Source organism: Dermochelys coriacea, chromosome 5 (assembly GCF_009764565.3).
Source record: "Dermochelys coriacea isolate rDerCor1 chromosome 5, rDerCor1.pri.v4, whole genome shotgun sequence".
In the NCBI taxonomy this organism is placed as follows: domain Eukaryota; kingdom Metazoa; phylum Chordata; order Testudines; family Dermochelyidae; genus Dermochelys; species Dermochelys coriacea.
In genome coordinates, this window is record NC_050072.1 from 137,092,164 (window position 1) to 137,119,097 (window position 26,934).

General features: G+C 46.4%; 1 protein-coding gene across 1 annotated transcript in view; it reads right to left on the reverse strand.

Moving 5' to 3' along the window:
• LOC119856331 (class I histocompatibility antigen, F10 alpha chain-like) overlaps positions 1–26,934 on the reverse strand; it is a 152,354-nt gene that overhangs the window by 123,822 nt on the left and 1,598 nt on the right. The window contains 3 exon segments of the mRNA XM_043515423.1: positions 17,840–17,956; positions 17,959–18,114; positions 21,232–21,510. Of these exon segments, the coding sequence (XP_043371358.1) occupies positions 17,840–17,956; positions 17,959–18,114; positions 21,232–21,391 (433 nt within the window). The 5' untranslated portion in view covers positions 21,392–21,510.

Sequence of the window (26,934 nt, forward strand, 5' to 3'; positions counted from 1 at the left end):
CAAGAGATCCACTTCCTGGACACTATAGTGCTAATAAGTGATGGTCACATAAACACCACTCTATACCGTAAACCTACTGACTGCTATTCCTACCTACATGTCTCCAGCTTTCATCCAGACCACACCACATGATCCATTGTCTACAGCCAAGCTCTACGATATAACCTCATTTGCTTCAACCCCTCAGACAGAGACAAACACCTACAAGATCTCTATCAAGCATTTTTACAACTACAATATCCACCTGCTGAAGTGAAGAAACAGATTAACAAACCCAGAAGAGTACCCAGAAGTCACCTACTCCAGGACAGGCCCAACAAAAAAAATAACAGAATGCCACTAGCCATCACCTTCAGCCTCCAACTAAAACCTCTCCAATGTATCATCAAGGATCTACAACCTATCCTGAAGGACGACCCATTACTCTCACAGATCTTGGGAGACAGGCCAGTCCTTGCTTACAGACAGCTCCCCAATCTGAAGCAAATACTCACCCGCAACGACACACCACACAACAGAACCACTAACCCAGGAACCTATCCTTGCAACAAAGCCCATTGCCGACTCTGCCCACATATCTATTCAGGGGACACCATCATAGGGCCTAATCACATCAGCCACCCTATCAGAGGCTCATTCACCTGCACATCTACCAATGTGATATATGCCATCATATGCCAGCAGTGCCCCTCTGCCATGTACATTGGTCAAACTGGACTGTCTCTACGTAAAAGAATAAATGGACACAAATCAGACGTCAAGAATTATAACACTCAAAAACCAGTTGGAGAACACTTCAATCTCTTTGGTCACTCAATTACAGACCTAAAAGTTGCAATTCTTCAAGAAAATATCTTCAAAAACAGACTCCAACGAGAAACTGCTTGTTCTGGGCCACGGTGCTCGAAGCACCACAGGTCCGGCAGGAGTACTCTGAGAAAAACGAGGCTTATGCACAGCTGTGAGTTATTGGCTTTATTGAAGGTTAGTGGCTCACCCACAACGGGGACTCCAAGCGTTGCAGTCACGGAGGCGGGGAACCCAGCACAGCGGAGCTTTGCCTGGGACGGAATCCAACGGAGGGGTAGACAGTCAGTGTTAATAAGCACTGCACAAAAATAGCTCATGAATATAGAATTAGGAGCTTCTTAAAGGGGGGATTTCTACTACCTGGCGAAGGGCCATGCAAAGCAGCTATGTCCTTCAAGAACTATCTATATCCTGCAATAATACAGCAGCTGTGTCCTTCAAGAACTATCTCCTACAATAACAAAGCAGCTATCTATGTCCCACCGTAACCTCTTGGCTCGAGAAAGCAAAAGTTCCCTAGCTAGGCCGTAACAAAGTCTTCTACAGTCCCTGCTGAATTGGAATTAATTTGCAAACTGGATACAATTAACTTAGGCTTGAATAGAGACTGGGAGTGGATGGGTCATTACACAAAATAAAATTATTTCCTCATGTTTATTCCCCCCCTACACCCCCCACTGTTCCTCAGACGTTCTTGTCAACTGCTGGAAATGGCCCATCTTGATTATCGCTACAAAAGGTTCCCCCCCCCCACTCTACTGGTGGTAATAGCTCACCTTAAGTGATAACTCTGGTTACAGTGTGTATGGTAACATCCATTGTTTCATGTTCTCTATGTATATAAATCTCCCCACTGTATTTTCCACTGAATGCATCTGATGAAGAGAGCTGTAGCTCACGAAAGCTTATGCTCAAATAAATTTGTTAGTCTCTAAGGTGCCACAAGTCCTCCTTTTCTTTTTATATGGAATATATGGGACACTTTCTGATATTCTTGGTACCAATATTATAACAGTGTAAGGAATCTGACCAGCTATGCCATGTGAGGTATCTGTGAAAATGTTAGAACTTGCCAAGTTTATATGTGTGAATCACTTTTGTGTTAGGAGTTATAGATATGTAGGTAGATCTGTATTTCCAAACTTGTGCTGTGTTTCTCGGTGACACCCTCAGACAGATTGGCATCAACACTGATAGGCCAGGGACTACAGCTTATGAGTCAGCAAGACATGTAGGGGCATGTCTATGGACAGCACTCTAAGGCTTTGTCTACACTAACAATGATAAAGCGCTGCCACTTAATGTTGCTGTGTAGTTGTGGCAAAAACCAGTCCCACGACGGGCATAGCTGACATCACTGTGAGCGTGGCTCCCCGCATTGGTGCCACGACTACACTATCACTTTAGAGAGCTGAACTTGCATCACTCGGGAGGGAAGTGTTTTTTCACACCCCTGAGCAAGAAAGATTCAGTGCTCTAAAGTGCCAGTGTAGGCAAGGCTTAAGGCTTTTCCATGCCATGTCCTGTGGAGCTGGTGTTTGGGACCCAGGAAGTACAAGTCACTTGGCAAAAGGAATATAAAGGGCAGTTGTGTCATCTCCATTTTGTCTTCAATCCTGCTTCTTACCTCCTGAGGAACTTTTCTACAAACTGAAGCTTTGAACAAAGGACTGAATGACCCATCTAAGCTGTGGATGTGTTCCAGAGGGACTTTCAAGCCAGCAAACTCATCAATACTGCTAAGAACCTGATCTATGGACTTTGATAATCTCTGTATATATTTGAGTGCTTTATCATTTAACAACTCTCTTCTTCTTTCCTTTTTCTTTATAATAAACCTTTAGTCTTAGATACTAAAGGATTGGCTGGCCATGTGGTATTTTGGGTAAGATCCATTAGATTTCAGTCAGTAACTCATAATTTCTTGCTAAGTAAAGCTTGCTTCTCTAATGGGCCTGGAGTTTGAAGTCCTTTACTTTTCCCAGCCTCAGAGCAGGCACAGCACAGACCATGGCAATCCAATATACCAGCTAAAGGTATTCTTCAGCTGTGGCCTGATGAGACCAGCTCTGGCTGTAAAAGGCAGCTGAGTCTCCTCAGCCAATTTACTCCTTAGTCTCCATGCTCGGATGATCAGGAGGTTCCCGTGTTAAGTGTTGTAGACATCTCTTCATTAGGCATGAGACTGATACCCCCTCACCCCCAGCTCATTCCACTCAGGTCTCCTCAGTCCTCAAATGGCAAAGACTCTGGATCACTGCTGACCTGGGCTGGACTGTAACCAGGGCCTTAGAGGTGACAGGCTCATTTTCCATCCCCAGAATGCTGAGGCAGCCAGTCCCTGAAGGATGCATCTCTAAGAAATACTTCAGGTCAGTGTCTGCCACTGAACAGATAATTCCAGAGTCTCCTATAAAAGGGTGAGAACCTCAGGATTAACTTCACCGGGGAGATTTGTATCCAAAATGTGACCTTCCCCTCACATTTTGCTATGGCGCTCTGGGGAAATGTGGTGTTAACATTATGTCCAAGCTCCTCCCCACATTGTGAAGTGTGGGGGGGGGGTGAGAGAGAGCCACATACCTGCTCAAGGTGCTCCTGACATCCTAGAGGGAAGAGAGAGAGAGAGAGAGAGAATATCTCAGTACCACTTGACACATGCTGGGGATCCCAGAGGGATTCTGCAAATACAGTAGAACTTCAGAGTTACGAACATCTCGGAATGGAGGTTGTTCGCAACTCTGAAATGTTCATAACGCTGAACAAAACATTTGGGTTGTTCTTTCAAAAGTTTACAGCTGAGCATTGACCTAATACAGCTTTGAAACTTTACTATGAAACTTTACTTTTTTTTTAGTAGTTTATGTTTAACACAGCACTCACTGTGTAGTATTCACTCCCTCCCTCCCCCCTCCTGCTGCCTGATTGCGTACTTCCAGTTCCAAATGAGGTGTGTGGGTGACTGGTCAGTTTGTAACTCTGAGGTTCTCCTGTATAGGGTAAAAAGGCCCTGCCCTGGCCCCCGGACCATAGTTTGGCTGAGTTAATGGGGATTTTCCAGTTCTAATATCTCTGTGTTTGTAACTCTCCAAAGAGCAATAGCCATTTGTATTTCAGGCCCCAGTGCCCAGGATTCAGGAGCCTTTCTTTCCCTATGCAGGGAACTGGGATGTTTCTAACTCAGTCTCATCTGCAGGAACTCACTTGCTGGCTTCTGACCCTTCCCCTCCATCTCACTGATCAGCTCACTGAGATGGGAAATCTCCTCAGAGAGTTTACTGACATTGTCATTCTGTATCTTTACAACCTTCCTGTCTGGCTTCTCCAGCTGGGCCAGCAGCAGACGCTCTTGTTCTTCCAGGAACTGCCGCAGTTGCTGGAATTTAGACACAATTTTCTGCCTCTTGGCCTGTGTCTGTTTCTGTAAAAAAATAAGTAACAGGATGGCCAGGCACATGGATATGGCCTGAGGGCCTCTCATACAGATGGACACAAGAGACTTTCTTTTCCATTTCTAAGACATCTGTGTAGGGAACTGGGCATGGGTAGTCAGGCCTAGTGGTCAAAGCCAGGGTTGGCAGCCAGGACCTGAAGCCAGAAACAGAGCCAGATTGCACCTAGGGCAGGGCCCACCATGAGTGTCAGGAGTCACAGCAAAGGCGCTGCCAGAAGCAGTGTCAGGAGTCAGGTCGTGGGTCAGGACTGGAGTCAGTCAGTGATCCATGCTGTGGATCAGGTTGGACTCAAGGAACGGTTCACAGGTCACATCGGAGTCAGGGAGCAAGGCCATGGTCAAGCTGCACAGGGGTCCAGTCCAGCAGCAGAACAGGTGGTCACTCAGTTGCTCAGACAGCTTCTGGTGACTCCTTCTGACTTAAGCCACGCACCTGAAGGTCTGCTCCAATCAGGAGCGTCGTTGGCGGAGCCTGGGCTGGGCCCCTCCTCCACCGGTTCCAGCCTGCTGCTGGGGTGTGGCTGTGGTCCGGGACCCACAGTCCCAGGTTCGAGACCCTCGATCCTTCACTTCCTGGCACTTGAGCATCCTTCGTGATTACGAGGGAGTGAGTTTTCTTACAGCTTCCCATTTGGCCCCAGTACCTGTTCAAGGGAAGTTTCCATCTTGGACATGGTTAGGACCCCATGCTATCAATGGCTTCTGAGGGTATGTTTACACAGCTTGTGGCAGGGAGCCTCTGAGTCCAGGACAACAGACTTGAGCTCACAGGCCTTGCACTATTGCAGTAATAATAGCTCTGTGTGTGACATTGCAGCTAGGGCTGGAGCTCAGGCTCTGAACTAGGAAGGGAGAGGGGTGGACTTCAGACCCTGAGCTCCAGCCTGACCTGCAGTTTAGAAACACTGCTGACATTAGTGCTTTACTGAGTCCCACATGACACGAGCCTGAGTCTGTCAACCTGGGCCTGGCTGCATAGACATGCCTTGAGAATCCAGATCCCAAGCAGCAGGAGGCAGGACTCAGCACCATACTGAGAGAGATGTCAGGGGAGAAAAGTAATCAGATGATTTAAAAAGGCAAGTAATGATCACAGATTGCGACAGACAGTGGTGCCCAGGATATGGTCAGCTCAGTCTGGGAGAAGTTTTGTGAATGCCACGAGGGGTAGAATTTAACTCACTCATTCAAATGTATCTCAGATTCTACAGACGATGATGTTGTCCTTCTCCAGGGAGAGAACTTTTTTCTCTCTCTCACACACACACACTTCTATGAGCATGGAGAAACACAAGCTCACATTCACCAAGCCACAAGGAAAACTACCAACAAACACACCTCCCACTCTCATGTCACAACAGGTGAAAAACAGGTGTGGTCACCTACCAGCTACTCCTGGGTTCTCTTTTCTTCATGCACTTTAAATCCCAGGAGCTTTTCTCGCTCTTTCCTCAGAGTCTTCAAATGGGCCTGGATTCTCTCCTGAATAAACATAGATGATTTGGTGATTTTATTTTAAAGGTTAGTGTGTGTGTGTGTGTGTGTGTGAGGGGGTTGGGGGTAATCTTTTGACCCAAACCCCAAGATTCTGTAGATGACTGTCACTCCTACTAGATCTGTGTGTGACTGAATGCACCCTGTGTACGCACCCTTCACACCATTGTAAAAAGAAAAGGAGTACTTGTGGCACCTTAGAGACTAACAAATTTATTTGAGCATAAGCTTTCGTGAGCTACAGCTCACTTCATCGGATGCAAGCTGTAGCTCATGAAAGCTTATGCTCAAATAAATTTGTTAGTCTCTAAGGTGCCACAAGTACTCCTTTTCTTTTTGCGAATACAGACTAACACGGCTGCTACTCTGAAACCTATCACACCATTGTAAAAATCTTTGTACAAAAATGCCTTCTGAGGTATGATTTGGAAACTAACAACTCACTGGTCAATAATATCATGGTAGACTGTATGTCACAACACTGTAAAGTTATGAAATCCCTCCTGTATGATGTTAAAGGGACATATTCAAACTCACATAGCCCCAAATTAATCAAGCAGGTCTTAAACAAAGGGACATGTGGTTACCTCAATTTGCATACAACAGAGTCCTCAGATTGTGAGAGGGAAAAGAAAGGAGACATCTCAGCACACCCAGGTGAGACAAAACAGCATGAAGCATCTGTCAGAGTTCCTTCCCCACTTTGAACTCTGGGGTACACATATGGGGACCCACATGAAAGACCACCTAAGATTATTTTTACCAGCTTAGATTAAAAACTTTCCCAAGGCACAAATTCCACCTTGTCCTTGAACAGTATGCTGCCACCACCGAGTGATTTAGACAAAGAATCAAGGAAAGGACCATTGTAGTTCCTGTTCCCCCAAAATATCCCCCCAAGCCCTTACATCCCCTTTCCAGTGGAAGCTTGAGAATAATATCCTAACCAATTGGTTACAAAGTGAACACAGACCCAAATCCCTGGATCTTTGGACACTAAAAAAAATCAATCAGTTCTTAAAAGAAGAATTTTATTAAAAAAAAAAGAAAAGGTAAAAATCCTCTCTATAAAATCAGGTTGGAAGATAACTTTACAGGGTAACAAAAGATGCACAAAACACAGAGGAACCCCCTCTAGTCTTAGTTTCAAAGTTACAACAAAACAGGGATAAACCTGCCTCTAGCAAAGGGAAAATTCACAAGTTGAGAAAACAAAGATAAACTAATATGCCTTGCCTGACTGTACTTACAATTTCTGTAATATGAGAGATTGGTTCAGAAGGATTTGGAGGACATGGATTGGTGTCCGGTCCTTCTTAGTCGCAAGAGCGAACGAACACAGAAACAAAGAACCCAAAACAAAGCCTCTTTCCCCGCCCCCCACCTCCACATTTGAAAGTATCTTTTGTTCCCACTGGTTCCTTTGGTCAGGTGCCAATCAGGTTATTTGAACTTCTTAAACCCTTACAGGTAAGGAGGAATTTTAGGCTACCCTTATGGTTATGACAGCATCTTTCCCCATTAGACTCCATGTCTCCTTCTGCTCAGCTGGATAGAACTGTCTAAGGGGTGCTGAACTATAAAAGTGAGGGGCAAACACCACAAGTGATCAATCTCCTTTTATGCACCTAAGAAGACAAAAGAAACAGCTGTTGGGCTTTGGGGGAGGGATCCTGACCTGGAAAATGTGGTCAGTTGGAAGGACATGGTATAAACTTTACTTTGAATCAAGTATATTGTAGTTTGTTCTTAGGCATTAGGAAGCATTTTATTTTTATTTTTATTGTAACCATTTCTGACTTTTATGCCTCATTATTTCTACTCACTGAAGATCCTATCTTCTTCTGTTAATACATTTCTTTTATTCTTTAATTGAAACAAATCCAGTGTTGTTAAATCAAACTGTCTGGGTAACTCCATTTAAGGTGGAAAGTTGCTGTGTATTGTTCACTCAAATGGACAAGGGACCTTGTATCTCTAGACTGTCCAGGGCTGCACAGTACAGAATCTACATCTACAGGAGGAAATCCTGGACTGGGACTGTGTTGGGGACACCCTTCAGTGGTAACCAAGGCAGGTGAGAGCCAGAGTGTGGCTGGCTGGCTGCAGATACACACAGACACTCAGGGGCACCTGCAGGCTGGTAGGCTGGCTGTGAGTGGCCCAGGTTTGGAGCTAACACAGCAAGGCATTGTAAGGATCCCAAGGGTGCAGGACAGGGGTCACCCAGCACCTCATTGGGCAGGATTGTGCCCCAGAATATCACAGTATGGCATCAGAGACACCAAGGAAATGACACATTATTCGTGCAGACTGGGAGCATTTTCTATTCAGACTGTTTGGAATGTTTTAGTTCATTTTCTCCATTGAATTAAACCAGCAGGATCCCTGGTGGCAGATCAATAAACCTGTTTTTGAGTCAGTTTAGCAAACAAAGTTATACAAGTCCCAGCAGTCACCAGGGTTAGAAATATGGGCTGGGATTCTCAAAGAATCCCAACTCCCATTGATTTTCAGCCCTGAACCCCTCTGGATCATACGAGTTAGACAGAAGTGGCCTGGGCACATGTGTAAACCCCATTAGATGTGTTGATTTGTGTTAAGGACAGCTGAGGTTTACCTTATTGCTGTCGTAAACTCTTTCAGTGGCAATGACCTCCGGGTAGTTACCCCACAGTCTATAGCAAAGCTCCCCGAAGCAGTGGATTCTGGGAGATTTCAAAAGGCTGCATTAGGGGACCTGTGGAACCCCTTTGGCTGGTCCTTGCCCACATACACAACAAAACAGTTCAGACCCGCACTGGTCAGCAGCACACAGCGGTTAGTTTTGCTGCAATGCACTCTAATCCAAATGGCATTTGGCACAGACCTGTGCTGTCTGGAGCACTTCTATGTGTGGACTCCTGGTGCTTGGGTCTCCCCAATCAACTCCTCTAATGCAGGCTGGCATCTGAGTTTAACCAGTCATGGACAGAGATGGATTTACAGTGAAACACAGGATGCCCTGGCACGGGGCCCCCAACGACAGGGGGCCCCAGGACTGGGCAGCTGCAGGGGCAGAAGCTTGGTTCTGCTGGCTTCTGGGGCTCCTGCTGCAGGCTCTGCCCCCACCTCTTCCCTGGAGCCACATTCCTGCCCCTCCCCCTCCCAGCGCTTCCCCCGCCGCCAAACAGCAGTTTGCCGGCACTCAGGTCGCTCAAAGAGGGAGGGGGAATGGTGGGGCTGCAGTGCACTTGGGGAGGAGGCAGAGAAGAGGTGGGGGGGGACTTTGGGGAAAAGGGTGGATTCGGAGCTGGGCGGAGCAAAGGTGGGGCCCCTGCACTCCCCCTACACATACCCTCCCACCCTGTCCTGTGAGCCGCTCAGGGCAGGTGGCTGGGGTGAGGCAGGGAGCACATGCGTGACCCCAGCTCACACCCCCAGCCCCCTGCCCTGACTCCTGCACCTCCTTCACACACACCCAGCCCCCTGCCGACCCTGACTCCTGCACCTCCCACATCCCCACCTGCATCCCTCGCACCAAACAGGAGCTGTCCCAGGTAAGCGCTCCACACCCTAACCTCCTGCTCCAGCCCTGAGCCCCCTCCCGCACCCTAGCGCCTTCCCAGACCCTGCACCTCCAGCCCTGAGCCCTCTCCCGCACCCTAAGTCCTGGCCAGACCCCACACCCCAGCGTTTTTTTACATGTTTTTTATAAAGGGCTCTTCTCCAAAGTGCTTTACCAGAGTTAGCTAATGTCACAAACAATATTTGGGATGATCATTAAGTGGTCCACCGAGACCCTCCACGATTTTCAAGTGGTCTGTGGAAAAATAAGTTAGACGACAAGAACAATCAAGGTACCTCACTTTATTTTCATTTACTTCCTATTAAATATAAGAGGAAGATGAAGAAAAAAAGAAGGAAAAAGGGGGTGGAGGGGAGATAAGAGCGAATGTTCTTTTTCTAGGCTAGGTCCCAAGGAGGTGCCCCAAAACTGAAGCTGAGCACAGGGTTCCACTAACTGTAAATCCGCCACTGGTCATGGAGCACCAAGAGAATTCAGAAGCCCAGTGGGAAACCCCAGCTCCCTGCTGGGCTTGGGGTCTTTTTCAAGGAGCCCTTTCCTCTTCATGGACAGACCTCCTCATTGCTCAGTACTGCAGGGGTAGCATGCTAAGGGTTAGGCTGCTGGATTGGATCTTAGGAGACCTGGGTGCTCTTCCACTGAGTGGCTGGGTGATGATAGGCAAGATGCTTCCCCTCTCTGTGCCTCTGTTTCCCCTCCCACCCTTGTCTGTAAACTGTTCACATCAGGGATTGTTTCTCCCTGTGTTTTGTGCAGGGCCCAGCACAATGGAGGTCAGATCTCACTTGGGGTCTGTAGAGGCTGCTGGGATGCAAACAGTAATAATAAATATGGTGCTACAAATCAGAAACAACAACAATAGCTTATAATGCCCCCTTCTCCAGTCTGAAGGCAGCACTCTCACATAGACTGGCCTGCAGGTCTTGTGATTTAAACCTCACTGGTCATTTAACTGCATCTCTTCTGTAGAAAGATTATTTCACCAGTGGGAGCTGGTTTGGAAAAGGATTCAGCTTCTCAGATAAACGTTTCCCTTGACAGACAAATTTAAAAGCTTCATGTTTTGTCTTTCTTGCCAGACTGGAGAATCATTTATTTTTATAGCGTCTTTCATGCAATGGAGGCTTTACAGAGCTGAATGCTGCACTTGCACCTGTGTCATGGAACTTAGGATAACATTAAATTGTAATTAAATTCCAAAGTGATTACCCATGAGTCTGGACAGCAATTCCCTACTTTGTCCTTCTGGGCAGCGTTCTCTATGGGATCCACAGCGTGAGTTCGGTGAGCCCAGGATCTGTCACAGACCACACTGATGGGGATTTGATCCTCTTCACAAAGCAGTGTGAGAGCCTCCTGGTGCTCCCCACAGCCCCCAGCCCCTCCTGCTCCATTCACTTGTTGGAAACTCAGCCGCTTGCCGATTTCTAGGACATTTCCCAGCTGCCTGTTGAGCCGACAGTTTCTCGGTTTGACAGTTTCTCTGCACTGGGGGCAGGAGGCGTCTGAGTCAGATCCCTCCTTCTTGTCAACTGTTTGAAATGGGCCATCCTGATTATCCCTACAAATGTTTTTCTTCTCCTGCTGTGAATAGCCCACTTTAATCGATTAGTCTCTTAAAATAGGTATGGCAACCCTCTTCTTTCCATATTCTCTGTATATATAGATCTTCCTACTGTATTTTCCAGTGGATGCATCCGATGAAGTGGATTTTAGCCCATGAAAGTTTATGCCCAAATAAATTTGTTAAGTCTCTAAGGTGCCACAGGTACGCCTCTTTCTTTTTGCGGATACAGACTAACACGGCTGCCACTCTGAAACCTACATCAGAGAGCACTTTTTAGCAAAGTAGGACTTGTTGCTGCCACAGATAGCACATTCCTATCCCTGCTCCAGCACTTTTAGAATCTATTTAATACTGCTCTAAGGGAGTCAATATACAAAAAATAAATGTTTCTGGCTGTGACTGTGGTCCCAGTGGGAGCCAGATGAGGTCACTCAATTAGGGTGAACTGCAAAGAGAATGGGACGGACAAACCGCAAACGCTGGTGGATATTCCAAAACAGCCCAGAATAGCTTCTGTATCACCTCACTGGTTACTCAGACGTCCAAACAACACAGTTCCTGTAAAGTGCCCAGCCTCAGGCCTCCATTTAGGTATCCAAATCCAATATAATGAAGATTTCTGAAAATCTTATTTCATCATATAAAAGAAAAGGTTCTTCTGATCCCAAAGGACCATCCACACACCCAGGTCAGATCTTACCCAAAATACACGCTTATAGCCAATTCTTATTAACTAAACTAAACTGTATTAAAAAAGAAAAGAGAGCGCATTGGTTAAAATATCTATACAGATACAGACATGAGTTCAATTCTCGAGGTGCAGATACATAGCAGAGATGGTAAGCTTTGTAGTCACAAAGACTTCCTTCAGAAATAGTCCATAGGTTATAGTCCAATGTCCATATTCAGGGTGAATCCAGCTTCAGACTGGGATCTCAGTCCTTATGGCTTAGGTTTCCCCTGCATGAAACCTTAGGCAGATATGAGATGACAGAATCAGGACCCAAGAATCTGTTATACAATTTCGTGTCCTTTTTGACAAGTTGGAATTTTTCGGGGAAGAAAAGGTAATTAGGATTGTGATGGGCTCTCAGTCCCTTTAGTCTGCCACAGATTCTCAGTCCCTTGGGATTGTCACTTGATGTGCTGAGATACCACTGAGCCTCACCCTTCTGCCAGCATGGGCACCCCTTGACTCTGCCTTGCTGAGCCAGGCTGCCTCCAGCACAGACCCAGAGAAGGGCCTCACCCCTTTGCAGAATACAGACTCTGGGGTGGCTCAGTTAAAGGGACTTGCCTCAGCACCCCAGTGCACAGCCTTTTTAGGAGCCTGAGCCCCCAGACTTTATATAGTTTAAGTTCATGTTATTCACCCTCTTTCTCCTTGTAAAGAGAGATATGCACAGACTGTTCTCCCCCCAGGGAACAATTACTTACAGTGGGTTTATTAATAAACAAAAGTGATTTTATTAAGTATAATAGGTAGGATTTAAGTGGTCATAAGAGATAACAGACAGAACAAAGTAAGTTACTAAGCAAAATAAAACAGGACATACAAGGCTAAGCTTACTACACTAAGAAACTGGTTACATGTAATATCTCACCCTCAAAGATGTTCCAATAAGCTTCTTTCACAGACTAGACTCATTTCTAGTCTGGGCCCAATCCTTCCCCTTGTTCAGTCTCTGTTAGTTCCAGCAGACATCTTGGGTGGGAAGCAGGATTTCTCATGACTGGCCCTCCTGTTAGGCTTCCCACCCTTATATAGCTTTTGAAGAAGGCAGGAATCCTTTGTTCTCTTGTTTAAACTTTTTCCATGCCTCTGGTGGAAAAATACCACATCCAAGATGTATTCCAGCATCAAATGACACGATCACATGTCTTTGTAGGACCCTTTTGTTTATTAATTTATTTGAGCATAAGCTTTCGTAAGCTACAGCTCACTTCATCGGATGCATTCAGTGGAAAATGAAGTGAGCTGTAGCTCACGAAAGCTTATGCTCAAATAAATTCGTTAGTCTCTAAGGTGCCACAAGTACTCCTTTTCTTTTTGCAGATACAGACTAACATGGCTGCTACTCTGAAACTGTACATTAGTAACACAAGTTTATACTTCATATTCCTAACTTTAAATATAGAAATGATACAGGCATATAAATAGGATGAACACATTCAGTAGATTGCAAAAAAGAAAAGGAGGACTTGTGGCATCTTAGAGACTAACAAATTTATTTGAGCATAAGCTTTCGTGAGCTACAGCTCACTTCATCGGATGCACAAAAGCTTATGCTCAAATAAATTTGTTAGTCTCTAAGGTGCCACAAGTACTCCTTTTCTTTTTTGCAAATACAGACTAACACGGCTGCTACTCTGAATTCAGTAGATTATAACCTTTCCAATGATATGTTACATAAAGCCTTTTGCATAAAGTGTATTCCAGTTATGTCATATTCATATGCATATTTCCATAAAGAATATGGAGTGAAATGTCATAAGGATGTCTTTGAAGGAGGACCATCTCCCGTACGGAGCTATATGAATTAACATAAGACAATTTGCTTGTTCCTCCACCATTCACAGATGATTTGCTATATGATAGCATATAAGCCTGCTTGTCAGCCTGAGATAGAATTCTGGGTTTGATTTTTTGATACTCTTATATATTATACTAATATGTGTAAACAAAGGACAAAGACACTGCATTTTACATCGGCCCACAAGCAGATCTGGTGAAAAGAGATAAGAGAGGGAACTGAAGTGGTACTGGGAATGTAATATATGAGCGCACACTCAAAGACTGCCTCAACTCCTTATCTCAAGGCAAGGTCAAGCAACCAGTTAGGAGGGGCAAGAGGGAATGATGGTGGATGGGGGAGACATAAGAAACACTAAACACCAAAGAAAAACCTGACCTTGGCCAGGACACAACCTCATGCCTCATCCTCCTGTGGGGTACAAAAGAGGTGGGATGAAAACCCCAACTCACGACCCTCCAGAACGGAACATGACCATAAGTTGTAAGAAGTGTGACTGGGCACACGCACTGCATGTATATTTGGGCCTGCTAAGGAGGAGGTGGGAATAGGGAATGGACAATGAGAATGGGGAACAGGAATTGGGAACGGGGGAATGGGGACATGGGGTAAAGTCTCTGTAATGTCAAAGCTGGGAAGGGAACACTGGGGAACAGACTCTATCGGCATACAGAGATAAGCCCGACTGGTGAGAAGGGCTTTGGAATATGCTTGATTGGAAACTAACCCCAATAAACATCATATTGTCTGCACTCCCAGACTTCTGGTCTGATCTCTGTCTATGAGAGAAGAACCAGGGGAGAGGGTGAAGGGAAAAGCCCTCTAACACTATGCATTTCAAAGAGATGAATACAGCAACATCCCCTGTTTACAATTCATTTAAATGCCAGGATATTTTTTGATCTTTGAATTAACAGAACACATCATAGATAGAAACTGCTGATTACAATGGTTCACCACTATCAATATATATGGACATAAGAACAGCCAGTCTGGGTCAGACCAAAGATCCATCTAGTCCAGTGTCCTGTCTTCCAACAGTGGCCAGTGCCAGGCGCCCCAGAGGGAATGAACAGAACAAGTAATCATCAAGTGATCCATCCCCTGTCACTCATTCCCAGTTTCTGACAAACAGAGGTTAGGGACACCATCCCTGTCCATCCTGGCTAATAGCCATTGATGGACCTAACCTTCATGAACTTATCTAGTTCTTTTTTGAGCCTTGTTATAGTCTTGGCCTTCACAACATCTTCTGGCAAGGAGTTCCACAGGTTGAGTATGAGTTGTGCAAAGAAATACTTCATTTTGTTTGTTTTAAATCTGCTGCCTAATAATTGCATTTGCTGACCTCGAGTTCTCGCATTATGAGAAGTAGTAAACAACACTTCCTTATCTACTTTCTCTACACCAGTCATGATTTTATAGACCTCAATCATATCTCCCGTTAGTCATCTCTTTTCCAAGCTGAAAAGTCCCAGTCTTATTAATCTCTCCTCACACAGAAGCCATTCCATTTAGGGTCCATGAGGGAGCGTGGCTGATGGACTGCACCTTGTCCCTGAGGTAAGGGACTAGACTTTGGACTGGCAGGCGGCCACGAAGGCAGGTATGGACTTAGACTGCTGATATACCCCTGGAAGGGGATGGGAATGGACTAGTGGGTACTGCTGGAGGGCAGTGTCCTGAATAGGACACTGCGGTCCCAAGAGCGACGCATGTCCTGGTGGTGGAGACAACAGTGAGGGCAGACAACGGGCAGAGGGTGCTTCACAGCGGACTGAGCTAATTCCCGGTGTGACCAACAGGAGGAGGCAGCGGTGGTAAGTCTGTGAGCCTGTTACAGTACGATTACCTGTTAATAGTGCTGTTAAACCACATTGCCTCACAGAGTTCAGAGTAGCAGCCGTGTTAGTCTGTATTCGCAAAAAGAAAAGGAGTACTTGTGGCACCTTAGAGACTAACAAATTTATTAGAGCATCAGATGCATCCGATGAAGTGAGTTGTAGCTCACAAAAGCTTATGCTCTAATAAATTTGTTAGTCTCTAAGGTGCCACAAGTACTCCTTTTCTTTTTGAAAGGAGAAAGTCACCTAGAACTCATACATTCCTGTCTGAAACAAGGAATGATTGAAATCACAATTGTTGGAGTCCTCTATATGAAATTTACTGTGCAAATACTGATGGTTGTTCAGGGATAGCCTCTTGAAAAGAGGTGATGGGTCTCTTGTCACTTACTCTCAGCTACAGCATAGCTATCTCCCTTCTTCCCTGCAGAGAGAAGGCAAATTTCAGTGAATGCAGCTCCCAAGGCAGGAATCGACTGCAATCGGTGTCCACAGCTCAGAAACCGGGCCCCTGGCCCAGCACAGACCACGGCGCTCAGTAATGGCCTGAAGGTCTCAGGCACTGACAATTGGCAGGAGAGAAAGACACAAAGAGACAGAGTTTCCAAAGATCTCAGCCCACTGGGTGCTGAGCTCTTTGGAAAACCTAACCTCATAAACTGTAACCCGCACCCAGTTTTGGGTCTGGCCCTCCAGCAGCTCCCATGGGGGGTCATTAACTCAGTACCACAGTGGGGCAGTTACACAGTACTGACACTGGCTCCTGTATTGCTGTTGTCCTTATGCGGGTGTGCAGGGCCTGGCAAGTCCAGGGAATCTCCCTATCCCATGCTCTTTACCTGGGCACTTCTTTTTCCAGACAACTACTCCGATTATAACACCAATTAGGACAACTGCAGTGATAAACCCAGCCACAATGGGAATCAGATTGTTATTTGGTTCTGAAATGGAATGGAGAGAATGATCAATGGGGAAAATCCCCCCCCCACTAAAACCCCCCTTTCATCCCACTGCAAGGATTAGTCAGTCAGCTCCCTAGGTTAGGGCTGAGTCCTGCAACCCTCCACCCCTTCCAGTGAGTTCCACGCAGCCACCATGCACCTACCATGCATTGCACCCCACCATACAAAGTCCTGGACACAGCCCCTACCCCTTCAAGTCATAATACATATGTAGCACTTAAACTAGAAGACTTTTATAACATTAACCAATCCTCATAAACCTCTGTGTGGGGGAGGATGGATGTCAGTATCATCCCTAAATTGGAGGGGGAAAGCGAGCCAGTGTAAGAGCCAAGAATTGAGCCCAGGAGTACTGGCTCCCAGCCCCTAACCCCCCCTTGACCACACTGATTTTCATGACTAATGGAACAGTCCCATTGTGGGAGTCTGGTGACAAACTGGAAACTGCCCTCAAAGTTCTGGATTTCCCTGCCAGGAATGGAGTTACAGACACAATGCGTGTTTTTAGAGGAGGCAGGAATTGAACAGGAGAGGATAGAGATATTTTAATACTGTTCTTGGTTTATATAAACCCGTTAAACCTCGAGTTCTCTATAAACATTCAGTTTCACTAATCAGCTTCTGTTGTCAGAAAGATCCACATAATAAAACAGCAAAAAGAAAAATATTTCTAAGAGAATAAGGAAATGTGGTTTATGACACAAAAATTGGCAGGGGACGTGGTAGCAGGATTATGATGTGAAACCATCTGTTGACTAGAGTTCCAATGCAGGCTGCCCTCTCAGAAATTGTTTTCACTTCCAAATGCTGCATTTTTCCACATCCCAATTAACAAGCAAAAAGATGGCTGGAAGGCAGCTCCATGGGTAATAAATTCTTCCAAGACTTTCTTGTGCTAGGGAACTAGGAGACGCTCCCCCGATGCAGGGCTCTAATCTGCCTCCTTGCTCCATTCCAAGGCCATACCCTCTCTTCCAGTATCACTGCACACAGAAACAAGTTGCTCCCAACATTAAACATCTCTCTCTGGCCACATGGGCAAGGATGAAGGGCCCCCAGAGCCGTGTTTCTGAGAACCTGCTAAAGTTGAGAACAGGCTGGAAGCTGAAGCAAGACAAATTCTGACTGCAAATAAGGGGCAGAACTGAGCTTCCCTTGGGATGTGGTAAATTCTCCATCCCTTAGAGACTTTACATCTGGAATTAGCATCTCTTTCTGAAGTATCAGCTCTAGTTTGCCCACAGGCTACCAGGTTGTTCCCTGGTGTGATTCCCTGCCCTGGGCTATGCAGGAGCTCAGACTGCTCTCTTCCAGCATTAATGCCTCATGACTAATCTTCTCCCTTCGGAGACATATTGCTGAGATGTATCCAACAGCCACAGAGGCAGATAACTGGAGAGAAGACATGAGCCCCAGGCACTGTGGGTCCCAACTCTAGCACAAGAACTGGATTGCAGAGGGACAGGGCCAAAGAGGACAGGGCCTCACAGACCCTGAGGAAATTCCAGCCTCAGCCTAGAAATCCAAATGAGAATTTTTCAGGGTTTGAGTTTAATGGATTCCCCCTCTCCCACTAGAAAAACAGACAAACACACAAACGCCTTACCCCAGGAGACAGAGAGTGGCTCTAATAGGCTTTCATGCTCCACATGGCATGAATAATGGGCTTTGATCTTGGGATCAATCTCCATTGTCACCCAGGTCTGGTAGGTCCCATCCCCACTGGTAGGATGCCTTCAGAGTAGGTCTCCTGCTGTCTGCTCTCCCCATTTTTCAGCCAGGTCACAGTGATGTCCTCGGGGTAGAACCCACTGAGCGTACAGGAGAGGGTGGTCAGGCCATCGTGAGATGACCTGTCACTCACTTTAGCTGTTGGGTGCACTGGAAAAAAAGAAGAAATTGAAGTTTTCAAGCTCTAATCCAGGCAGCCTTTGCTGGAGCTTTGCAACATAAAATACTGAGACCCCAACAGGGGGAGAGGATGAGAGTCCATGAGATGGAAGCCCTCTGATGAGGAAGAACCACCATGTTACAGGATTTCTGTGCTGAATTCACAGCATCAACAACGGAGAACCCCGAATCCAGGTCCCTGACCAGATTTTATGACTGTGGAAACCAGAAGCCTCTGCTCCCAGCCACAGTGACACAAGTACTTAAAAAGAAAAGGAGTACTTGTGGCACCTTAGAGACTAATAAATTTATTTGAGCATAAGCTTTCATGAGCTACAGCTCAAGCTGTAGCTCACGAAAACTTATGCTCAAATAAATTTGTTAGTCTCTAAGGTGCCACAAGTACTCCTTTTCTTTTTGCGAATACAGACTAACACGGCTGCTACTCTGAAACAAGTACTTAAAAGGCTTCACTACGCTCCAGATACAGATGTCACAGATGTCAATCCTTAATCCACGCTACCTTTGTGCTCATTTCCTATCAGTGCCTGGATTTGAAAGAGAGAAGAATGTTGCCCTGGCCAGGGAGCAAAAAATGAAGTAGATAAACTGACCAATTAGAGATGGAAAGCATCATTAAACAAAAAAATGACACATGGTTGTAAACTGCCCCTCAAACTCACTAATATTAATTGGCTAAAAGAAAAGGAGTACTTGTGGCACCTTAGAGACTAACAAATTTATTTGAGCATAAGCTTTCGGAAGCTACAGCTCACTTCATTGGATGCATGCAGTAGATCCGATGAAGTGGGCCATAACTCACAAAAGCTTATGCTCAAATAAATTTGTTAGTCTCTAAGGTGCCACAAGTACTCCTTTTCTTTTTGTGAATACAGACTAACACGGCTGCTACTCTGAAACCTGTGATTAATTGGCTACTTTCTTGTAGGTTGTTACCAAACCTATTTATCCAATATTATGGATTTCAAAAGAATTTACACATGTTGAAAAATCAGTATCCCAACCCCTTGGCACTGAAATACACATTACACTGCTCACTTCATCGGATGCATTTGGTGGAAAAAACAGAGGAGAGATTTATATACACACACACAGAGAACATGAAACAATGGGTTTATCATACACACTGTAAGGAGAGTGATCACTTAAGATAAGCCATCACCAACAGCAGGGGGGGGAGGAGGAAAACCTTTCATGGTGACAAGCAGGTAGGCTAATTCCAGCAGTTAACAAGAATATCAGAGGAACAGTGGGGGGTGGGGTGGGAGGGAGAAATACCATGGGGAAATAGTTTTACTTTGTGTAATGACTCATCCATTCCCAGTCTCTATTCAAGCCTAAGTTAATTGTATCCAGTTTGCAAATTAATTCCAATTCAGCAGTCTCTCGTTGGAGTCTGTTTTTGAAGCTTTTTTGTTGAAGAATAGCCACGCTTAGGTCTGTGATCGAGTGACCAGAGAGATTGAAGTGTTCTCCAACTGGTTTTTGAATGTTATAATTCTTGACGTCTGATTTATGTCCATTCATTCTTTTACGTAGAGACTGTCCAGTTTGGCCAATGTACATGGCAGAGGGGCATTGCTGGCACATGATGGCATATATCACATTGGTAGATGCGCAGGTGAACGAGCCTCTGATAGTGTGGCTGATGTGATTAGGCCCTATGATGGTATCCCCTGAATAGATATGTGGACAGAGTTGGCAACGGGCTTTGTTGCAAGGATAGGTTCCTGGGTTAGTGGTTCTGTTGTGTGGTGTGTGGTTGCTGGTGAGTATTTGCTTCAGATTGGGGGGCTGTCTGTAAGCAAGGACTGGTCTGTCTCCCAAGATCTGTGAGAGTGATGGCTCGTCCTTCAGGATAGTTTGTAGATCCTTGATGATGCGTTGGAGAGGTTTCAGTTGGGGGCTGAAGGTGATGGCTAGTGGCGTTCTGTTGTTTTCTTTGTTGGGCCTGTCCTGTAGTAGGTGACTTCTGGGTACTCTTCTGGCTCTGTCAATCTGTTTCTTCACTTCAGCAGGTGGGTATTGTAGTTGTAGGAATGCATGATAGAGATCTTGTAGGTGTTTGTCTCTGTCTGAGGGGTTGGAGCAAATGCGGTTATATCGTAGCGCTTGGCTGTAGACAATGGATCGAGTGGTATGATCTGGATGAAAGCTAGAGGCATGTAGGTAGGAATAGCGGTGCATCCGATGAAGTGAGCTGTAGCTCACGAAAGCTTATGCTCTAATAAATTTGTTAGTCTCTAAGGTGCCACCGGTACTCCTTTTCTTTTTGCGAATACAGACTAACACGGCTGCTACTCTGAAACCTGTGATTACACTGCTGTTTATGGATTTTTCTTCAGGACATTTGTAAAGATGGCAAAGGACAAGATGATGTTCTGCTGAGGTTTGTGAGAGAAATAAGCAACTAGTATAATGTTGCAAAGAACTGGGTACAAATTTCAAGTAATCTTGAAGAGCAAGTGCAAACTGTTTGGGAACAGAAAGATTAGGAAGTGTAATGGTGCTAATTAATTTGGGGAATTTGTGTCCATGGTAACAGATAAAGTAGAAAGAAAAGGAGTACTTGTGGCACCTTAGAGACTATCAAATTTATTAGAGCATAAGCTTTTGTGAGCTACAGCTCAGTGCTCTAACACACAGAGGCAGATTGCCTTGATAACTGCTGTGACACACCAGGGGAAGAGGTAGAATTTGTGCTGCAAATTTGGGCTCATTTGGTCAAGTGGCTCTGGAGATGCAGCTTCTCTACATCCGATGAAGTGAGCTGTAGCTCATGAAAGCTTATGCTCTAATAAATTTGTTAGTCTCTAAGGTGTTACAAGTACTCCTTTTCTTTTTGCGAATACAGACTAACACGGCTGCTACTCTGAAAGCTTCTCTACAGTGAGCTGCTTTTAACATTTTCAATTTCTTATCTTTTTTTCCAGCAGAGCTGGGGGGAAGGGATTGTTTCCCTACTCATCCCTGGTGCAAGGTTTGCTGAATTGCACCCTACCCCCCTGCTTCATTTTGGAACTGGGGCTGGAGAATGGAGATGTAACCAGTAGTGACCTCCTAGGTGGGGCTTGTCCCCCATCTTACCTTTCCTCTGAAGAGTCTCCTTCCCATACTCTAGAGAATTCCTTAGCCAGGGAATATATTCCTCTTCCAGGTAGCATTTCCACTGCTGGTTGTCACATACTTCAGCCTCCCATCTCCTCTTGGTGATCTGAGCCCCAATATCTGCAGCTACCCAAGTCATGGTCTCCTTATCGAAGTTAAGAAAGTCTCATCTGTCATATGAATCCTGGTAAAACCCCCAAGTGGTGTTGTCTTCCCAGAGATCACAACCGTATATATTTCACAGCCTAATGTGAAACCCTGAAACACAGCTGAGGGTCAGCAGCAGCCTCTGTCTGAAAATCTTACTCAGTCCCCACTGCAGGTAGCCCAGTGGTTCTTCTCCTTGGTACTGGACCCTCCCTCCCCTGAGAAATGGGGTTTCCCCTTATGCTGTTGGGTCCTACACTCTCCTAGCTCTTTTCAGGAAGGAACCCAAATCCACAGGAGCCCCCCTCTCCATCTGTTGGGTCTTTGTACACTAAAGACCCCCACACTGCAGAGAGCTCACAACCTTCAAGGAGTACCTCACTGCTGCTTGTTCTTGTATGCTCCCTGCAGGGATCGCAGTATGGCACAACCCCAAAGGGAGTACTCTGGATATTGCAGGGGTCTATCCCCTCCAGCTCTCTTCTGCTCTCTGAGGATCCCCCCAGTTCTGGTAGTCAAGGTCATTATGGAGAAGAAAGGGAGTACAGGATGTCTGTACCCCCTCTCTCCTGGTGTGGTTGTATTCATTTTGCAGGTCCTCAGGGTCACTTGGTCCCCCACCTCCTCCATTCACAGTACCCCCATGTTCCTGTGAGGAGGAGCTACAGGAGGTCTGTCCCCGACACTAACCTCTGCTCTGGTTTAATGACCTCACAGAATCCCCAGGGTCCCTCTGTTTCCCTGCCCCATCTTCCGCGTGCCCCCAGCTCAATCTAGGAATGGCAAAGCATCAACTTGTCCTCTTTTTCACACGGCCACTGTCTCCAGGTGATTCCCTGTAAGGATCAGGCCATTGACGGCCCTTAGTTCAGCTGGCCACATTTTCCTACGGCCAGGCTAATCTTCACAACAACGGCTGCCATCTCGCACACAACCACAAGCAGACCCAGTTAATACAGCTACCCCTGGGCTGACAGGAGGCAGGGAGGGATACTCGGAGTGGGGGGGACAGGAAGGAGAATTTAGGGGAGAGGGAGGGAGGCTGTAGTGAACAGAGATCACTGTGGGAATCACAAGGAAGACTGAAACATGTGGGGAACTGATCAGACCCCTCGCTTGGCAAAGAGGGCAGAATGTGGGGGCACAAAAATAACCCACACAGGGTCCCAAATATTTTCACTCCTCCCCCACCCTGCATTAGATACCTCGAGGTAAATGCCTAGATTTTCAGCAATCACTAGTGATTTTGGGTGCCCAACTGAGACCCTTTAAGGGGGCCTGATCAGAATGTGGAAGCACTTGGCCTCTGAATTTCAGACACCCAAAAATCACTAATCACGTTTGGAAAAATGTCGGCCAAGGGATTAAAATACCATTTGGTGTCACAGCCACAGGTGAGAGCCAAGCCCACTAAGCTGTGTCCCTGAACTATGCCGCAGGTTTGGACAAAAACCAGTTACTAACCTTCCTGTAACGGTTGTTCTGAGAGCAGTGTTGCACACGTCCATTCCACGCTAGGTGTGCGTGCCCCGCACACAGTTGCCCTGAGTGATACCCCTCAGGCTGGCTAAAGTGCCCTCTAGTGTGGCACACTCATGTCGCAGGGTGATGGAACCAGCTGACCCTGCACTTTCTCAGTTCCTTCTTGCCAGCATCTCCAATAGAGATGTAGGACGATGGCTCGGGGAATGGATGTGTGTAACACGTCTCAAAGAATAACAGTTACAGAAAGGTTAGTAACCATTTTTTCTTCTTCAACTGCTTGCACACGTCCATTCCTCCTTCGGTGACTCCCAATGGACACGTGGATTACAACACTGCCCAACCAAACCCAGTGCATCTCTAACTTGCTGGGTGATGGCGTCGTTTGAAGAAAAAGTATGTACTGACTCCCAGGTCACTGCTCTGCAAATGTCCTGGATCGGGCCTGGACCATGAATACTACTGAGGAAGCTTGTGCTCTCATAGAATGGGCCGTCAGGAAAGCAGGTGGTGGGACACCTGCCTCCTTGTACCACATGTGAATGCACAATGTGATCCAGGATGTAATTCTCTGAGCTGAAATGGGTAGGGCTTTCATCCTATCAGTTACTGCCACAAAGAGCTGTGTATATTTACAGATCATCTTTCTATATAGTTCTTTCTATACAGAACACTAGGAGGTCCTGCCTAACATCCAGAGTATGGAGATGTCATTCCTCCCTATTCTTGTGAGGTTTCAGGAAGAAAATGGGCAGGAAAATAGCCTGATTACTATGAACTGAGAGACTACCTTTGAGAGGAACATGGGGTGGGAGCGACGTTTTACCTTGTCATTAAAGAACACTGTATACGAAGGTTTTGACATAAGAGCTCTAATCTCCAAGACCCTCCTGACTGAGGTAATTGCTACCAGAAAGGCAACCTTCCAGGAAAGGTACAAGAGGGCACAATGCTAGAGGCTCAAAGGGAGGCCTTGTGAGCTTTGACAGGACCAGGTTTAAGTCCCTCAGCGGGATGGGTTCCTGGATTTGCAGGTATAGCCTGTGATGGGTTGGGTCTTGGGATGTGCTGAAATTACCTCTGAGCCAGTTTTCCCTGCCAGCCTGGGACTCCCAGATCCCTGTTTTGTTTGAGCCAGACAAGCTAGCCTGCTCAACACAGATCCAGGGTCCGGGCCACGTCCCCAAAGCTGCAGACTTAACAGCGTAGCAAGTTACCTGTCTCCAGCACCGAGACACCCAGCTCCCAATGGGATCCAAACCCCAAATAAATCGTTTTACTCTGTATAAAGTTTATACAGGGTAAATTCATAAATTGTTCGTCCTTGATAGCACAGATAGAGAGAGATATGCACTGCTGTTTCCTCCCCCCCTCCAGCATTAATCACTTACTCTGGGTTTATTAATAAACAAAAGTGATTTTATTAAGTATAAAGAGTAGGATTTAAATGGTTTCAAGTAATAACAGACAGAACAAGTAAGTTACTAAGTAAAATAAATAAAAATACGCAAAGCTAACTTAATTCCCTGAGGATCAAATATCTCACCCTCAGAGATGTTCCAGTAAGCATACTTCACAGACTGGATTCTTTCCTAGCTTGATCCAATCCTTTCCCCTGGTACAGTCCTTGTTAGTTCCAGCTTACATCTCAGGTGATAGACAGGGGTGTCCTCCTGACTGGCAACCTCTCAAGCCAGCTCAAGACCAAAATGGAGGGGCTTCCATGCCTTTTATAGTCTCTCTCTTTTGTGGGCGGAAACCTCTTTGTTCTTCTGTGCAAAGTCACAGCAGCAAGATGGAGTTTGTAGCTACATGGGCAAGTCACATGTCCATGAATGATTCAACTTTCTTGCAGGCCACCGCCATTGTTTACCTGTTAGCTCAGCAGATGTGGATTGGCATTTCCCAAAAGTCCATTGTTAGTTAAATGTTTGCTGAAGGGCCACTCATCAGCACAGGTTTCAGAGTAGCAGCCATGTTAGTCTGTATTCGCAAAAAGAAAAGGAGGACTTGTGGCACCTTAGAGACTAACAAATTTATTTGAGCATAAGCTTTCGTGAGCTACAGCTCACTTCATCGGATGCATTTGGTGGAAAATACAGAGGGGAGATTGATATACACCAGCACATCAGCACACACAGAGAAATACAACTTTATATCTTATTTCCCTAAATTCAGACATAAAAATGATACATGCCATCAAATGGAAAAAAACAGATTCAGCAGATTACAATCTTTGTAAAGATCGGTTGCACGGCATATTTAGCATAAAGCATATTCCAGTTATGTCATATTCACATACACAATCATATTTTCATGAAGCATATGGAGTGCAACGTCACAGTCTTTCGAAGCCCTTCCAGAAGTAAATGGACATTTTGCGTGAAAAAAACTGATCAATCACCCAGCAGGGGGTGGAAGGCTGAGAGAGCTGCTAGATGTATCATACTAGATGAAATCGCTAGACCTTTCTGTTTCAGATGAAGCAGATACTCCAGAACAGTCTGGACTCATGGAAAGATGGCTCAGCGGCTGAGAGACAGGGGTGCTGGATCAGCAGGGCTAAGGGGCCATGGCCCTACCAATTTAGTGAGCAAGAGCGGGAGGGGGAAGCCTCAGGAGAAGAGGTGGAGTGGGGGTGGTGCCTCGGGGGAAGAAGCAGAAGCTGTTGCCTCCCCCCACTTGTAGCGAGGTTCCAGTGCCCCTAGCTGTGATGACCAAACAGAGAATCACTTCCATTTGGGGAGGTAAGTAGCTCTGCTAGAAGTTTTCCTACTGCCTAGCAAGACCTAGCAGACCTGCTCCAAACAGGCCAGTTCCACAGGATTTAACCATGGAGTTTCCACACCGTCAGGCAGATGGAGCATTTGGCTGTGATCTTGTGAGATTGGGTACAGAAAGAGAGGGAGCAGGTAGTGGGGCGGCTGCCCTACTCTGGCAGGGAGAGAGTTAAAAGCAGCCTTGAGGTGTCCTGGGGAGAGAAAACACCCATCCCTGCGTCTTCCGGGGAGGAGGAGGCAGCCTGCACCAGCATGGGACCTTCCTCCTCTCCTTCTGCACCAACCGGATCCCGTAGCTCCAGGTTCTGAGAGTCGGTACCTGACTCTGTGTCATAGTCCGGATCAGCTGCTGTTCAGTGTGACAGAGGAATCCTTCTCTCAGACACCACTGAGTAGGAGCATCTACACGGGGGGACCAGGCAGCAGACGAAAACCCCAGGGGTTCTGAAAAGGCCATTGTATCTGCATGGGCCATTGCCTACTGGGCTGGGCTCTCGGAGGATCCCCCACCCTGGGATCCACCATTGCACAGGACTGACTGGTGGGGTACTGGTACCAGTCCCTCGTCTGGGTGCAAGATTCAAACTCCAACTTGGATGATGAGTCATCTTGTGGGAAAGAGAGGGGTGTGGTACCCCTCAGCTCCAGGAGACGGTGCTGTGGAGCCAGGGATCGGGGCCGTGATGGGGAAGCCTGCTTCGACATAAGCAGAGACCAAGGGGCCTGGTACCAAATGGGAGCTCAGGGCAACATGCTCCCTTCTGCTTGCCCGCGCTGCTGGAACCAACTGTTGTACTGCCAGCAATGGTGGTACCAAACATGCCAGCAAGTCTCTGGCCACCACAAACACCCCCGGAATGGCTGGCACTGCGACCCTGCTGCTGCCTCACTGCCCCTCTGGTGCCGGCGGCTGGTTGGGTACTGGACTCAACAGAGCCTGTGAACAGGGTGGAGTCAATGGTATCACTTGTGGAGCAGGGTCAGAGGAGTGGCCGACGCAGGTCGCACTCCCCTGCACTGAACTGGTGGCAGAGCTGACAGCGATCCACAAGAGGAGTTTCATCCATGCATTTTAGACAGCTAGAGTGCAGGTCGCTCAAAGGCATGGGCTTCCCACAGGAGGTCCCGGGTTTGAAGCCCAGAGACCTAAGCTTGCCCAGTTCCAGGAGTGGAGGAAACTCTGCTACGAGAGTCCAACTAACTATTTACACCAATCAACTAAAGTCAAAAAGTGAGAAAATAACTGAGGGGAAAAGGGATGGAGTAACAACAA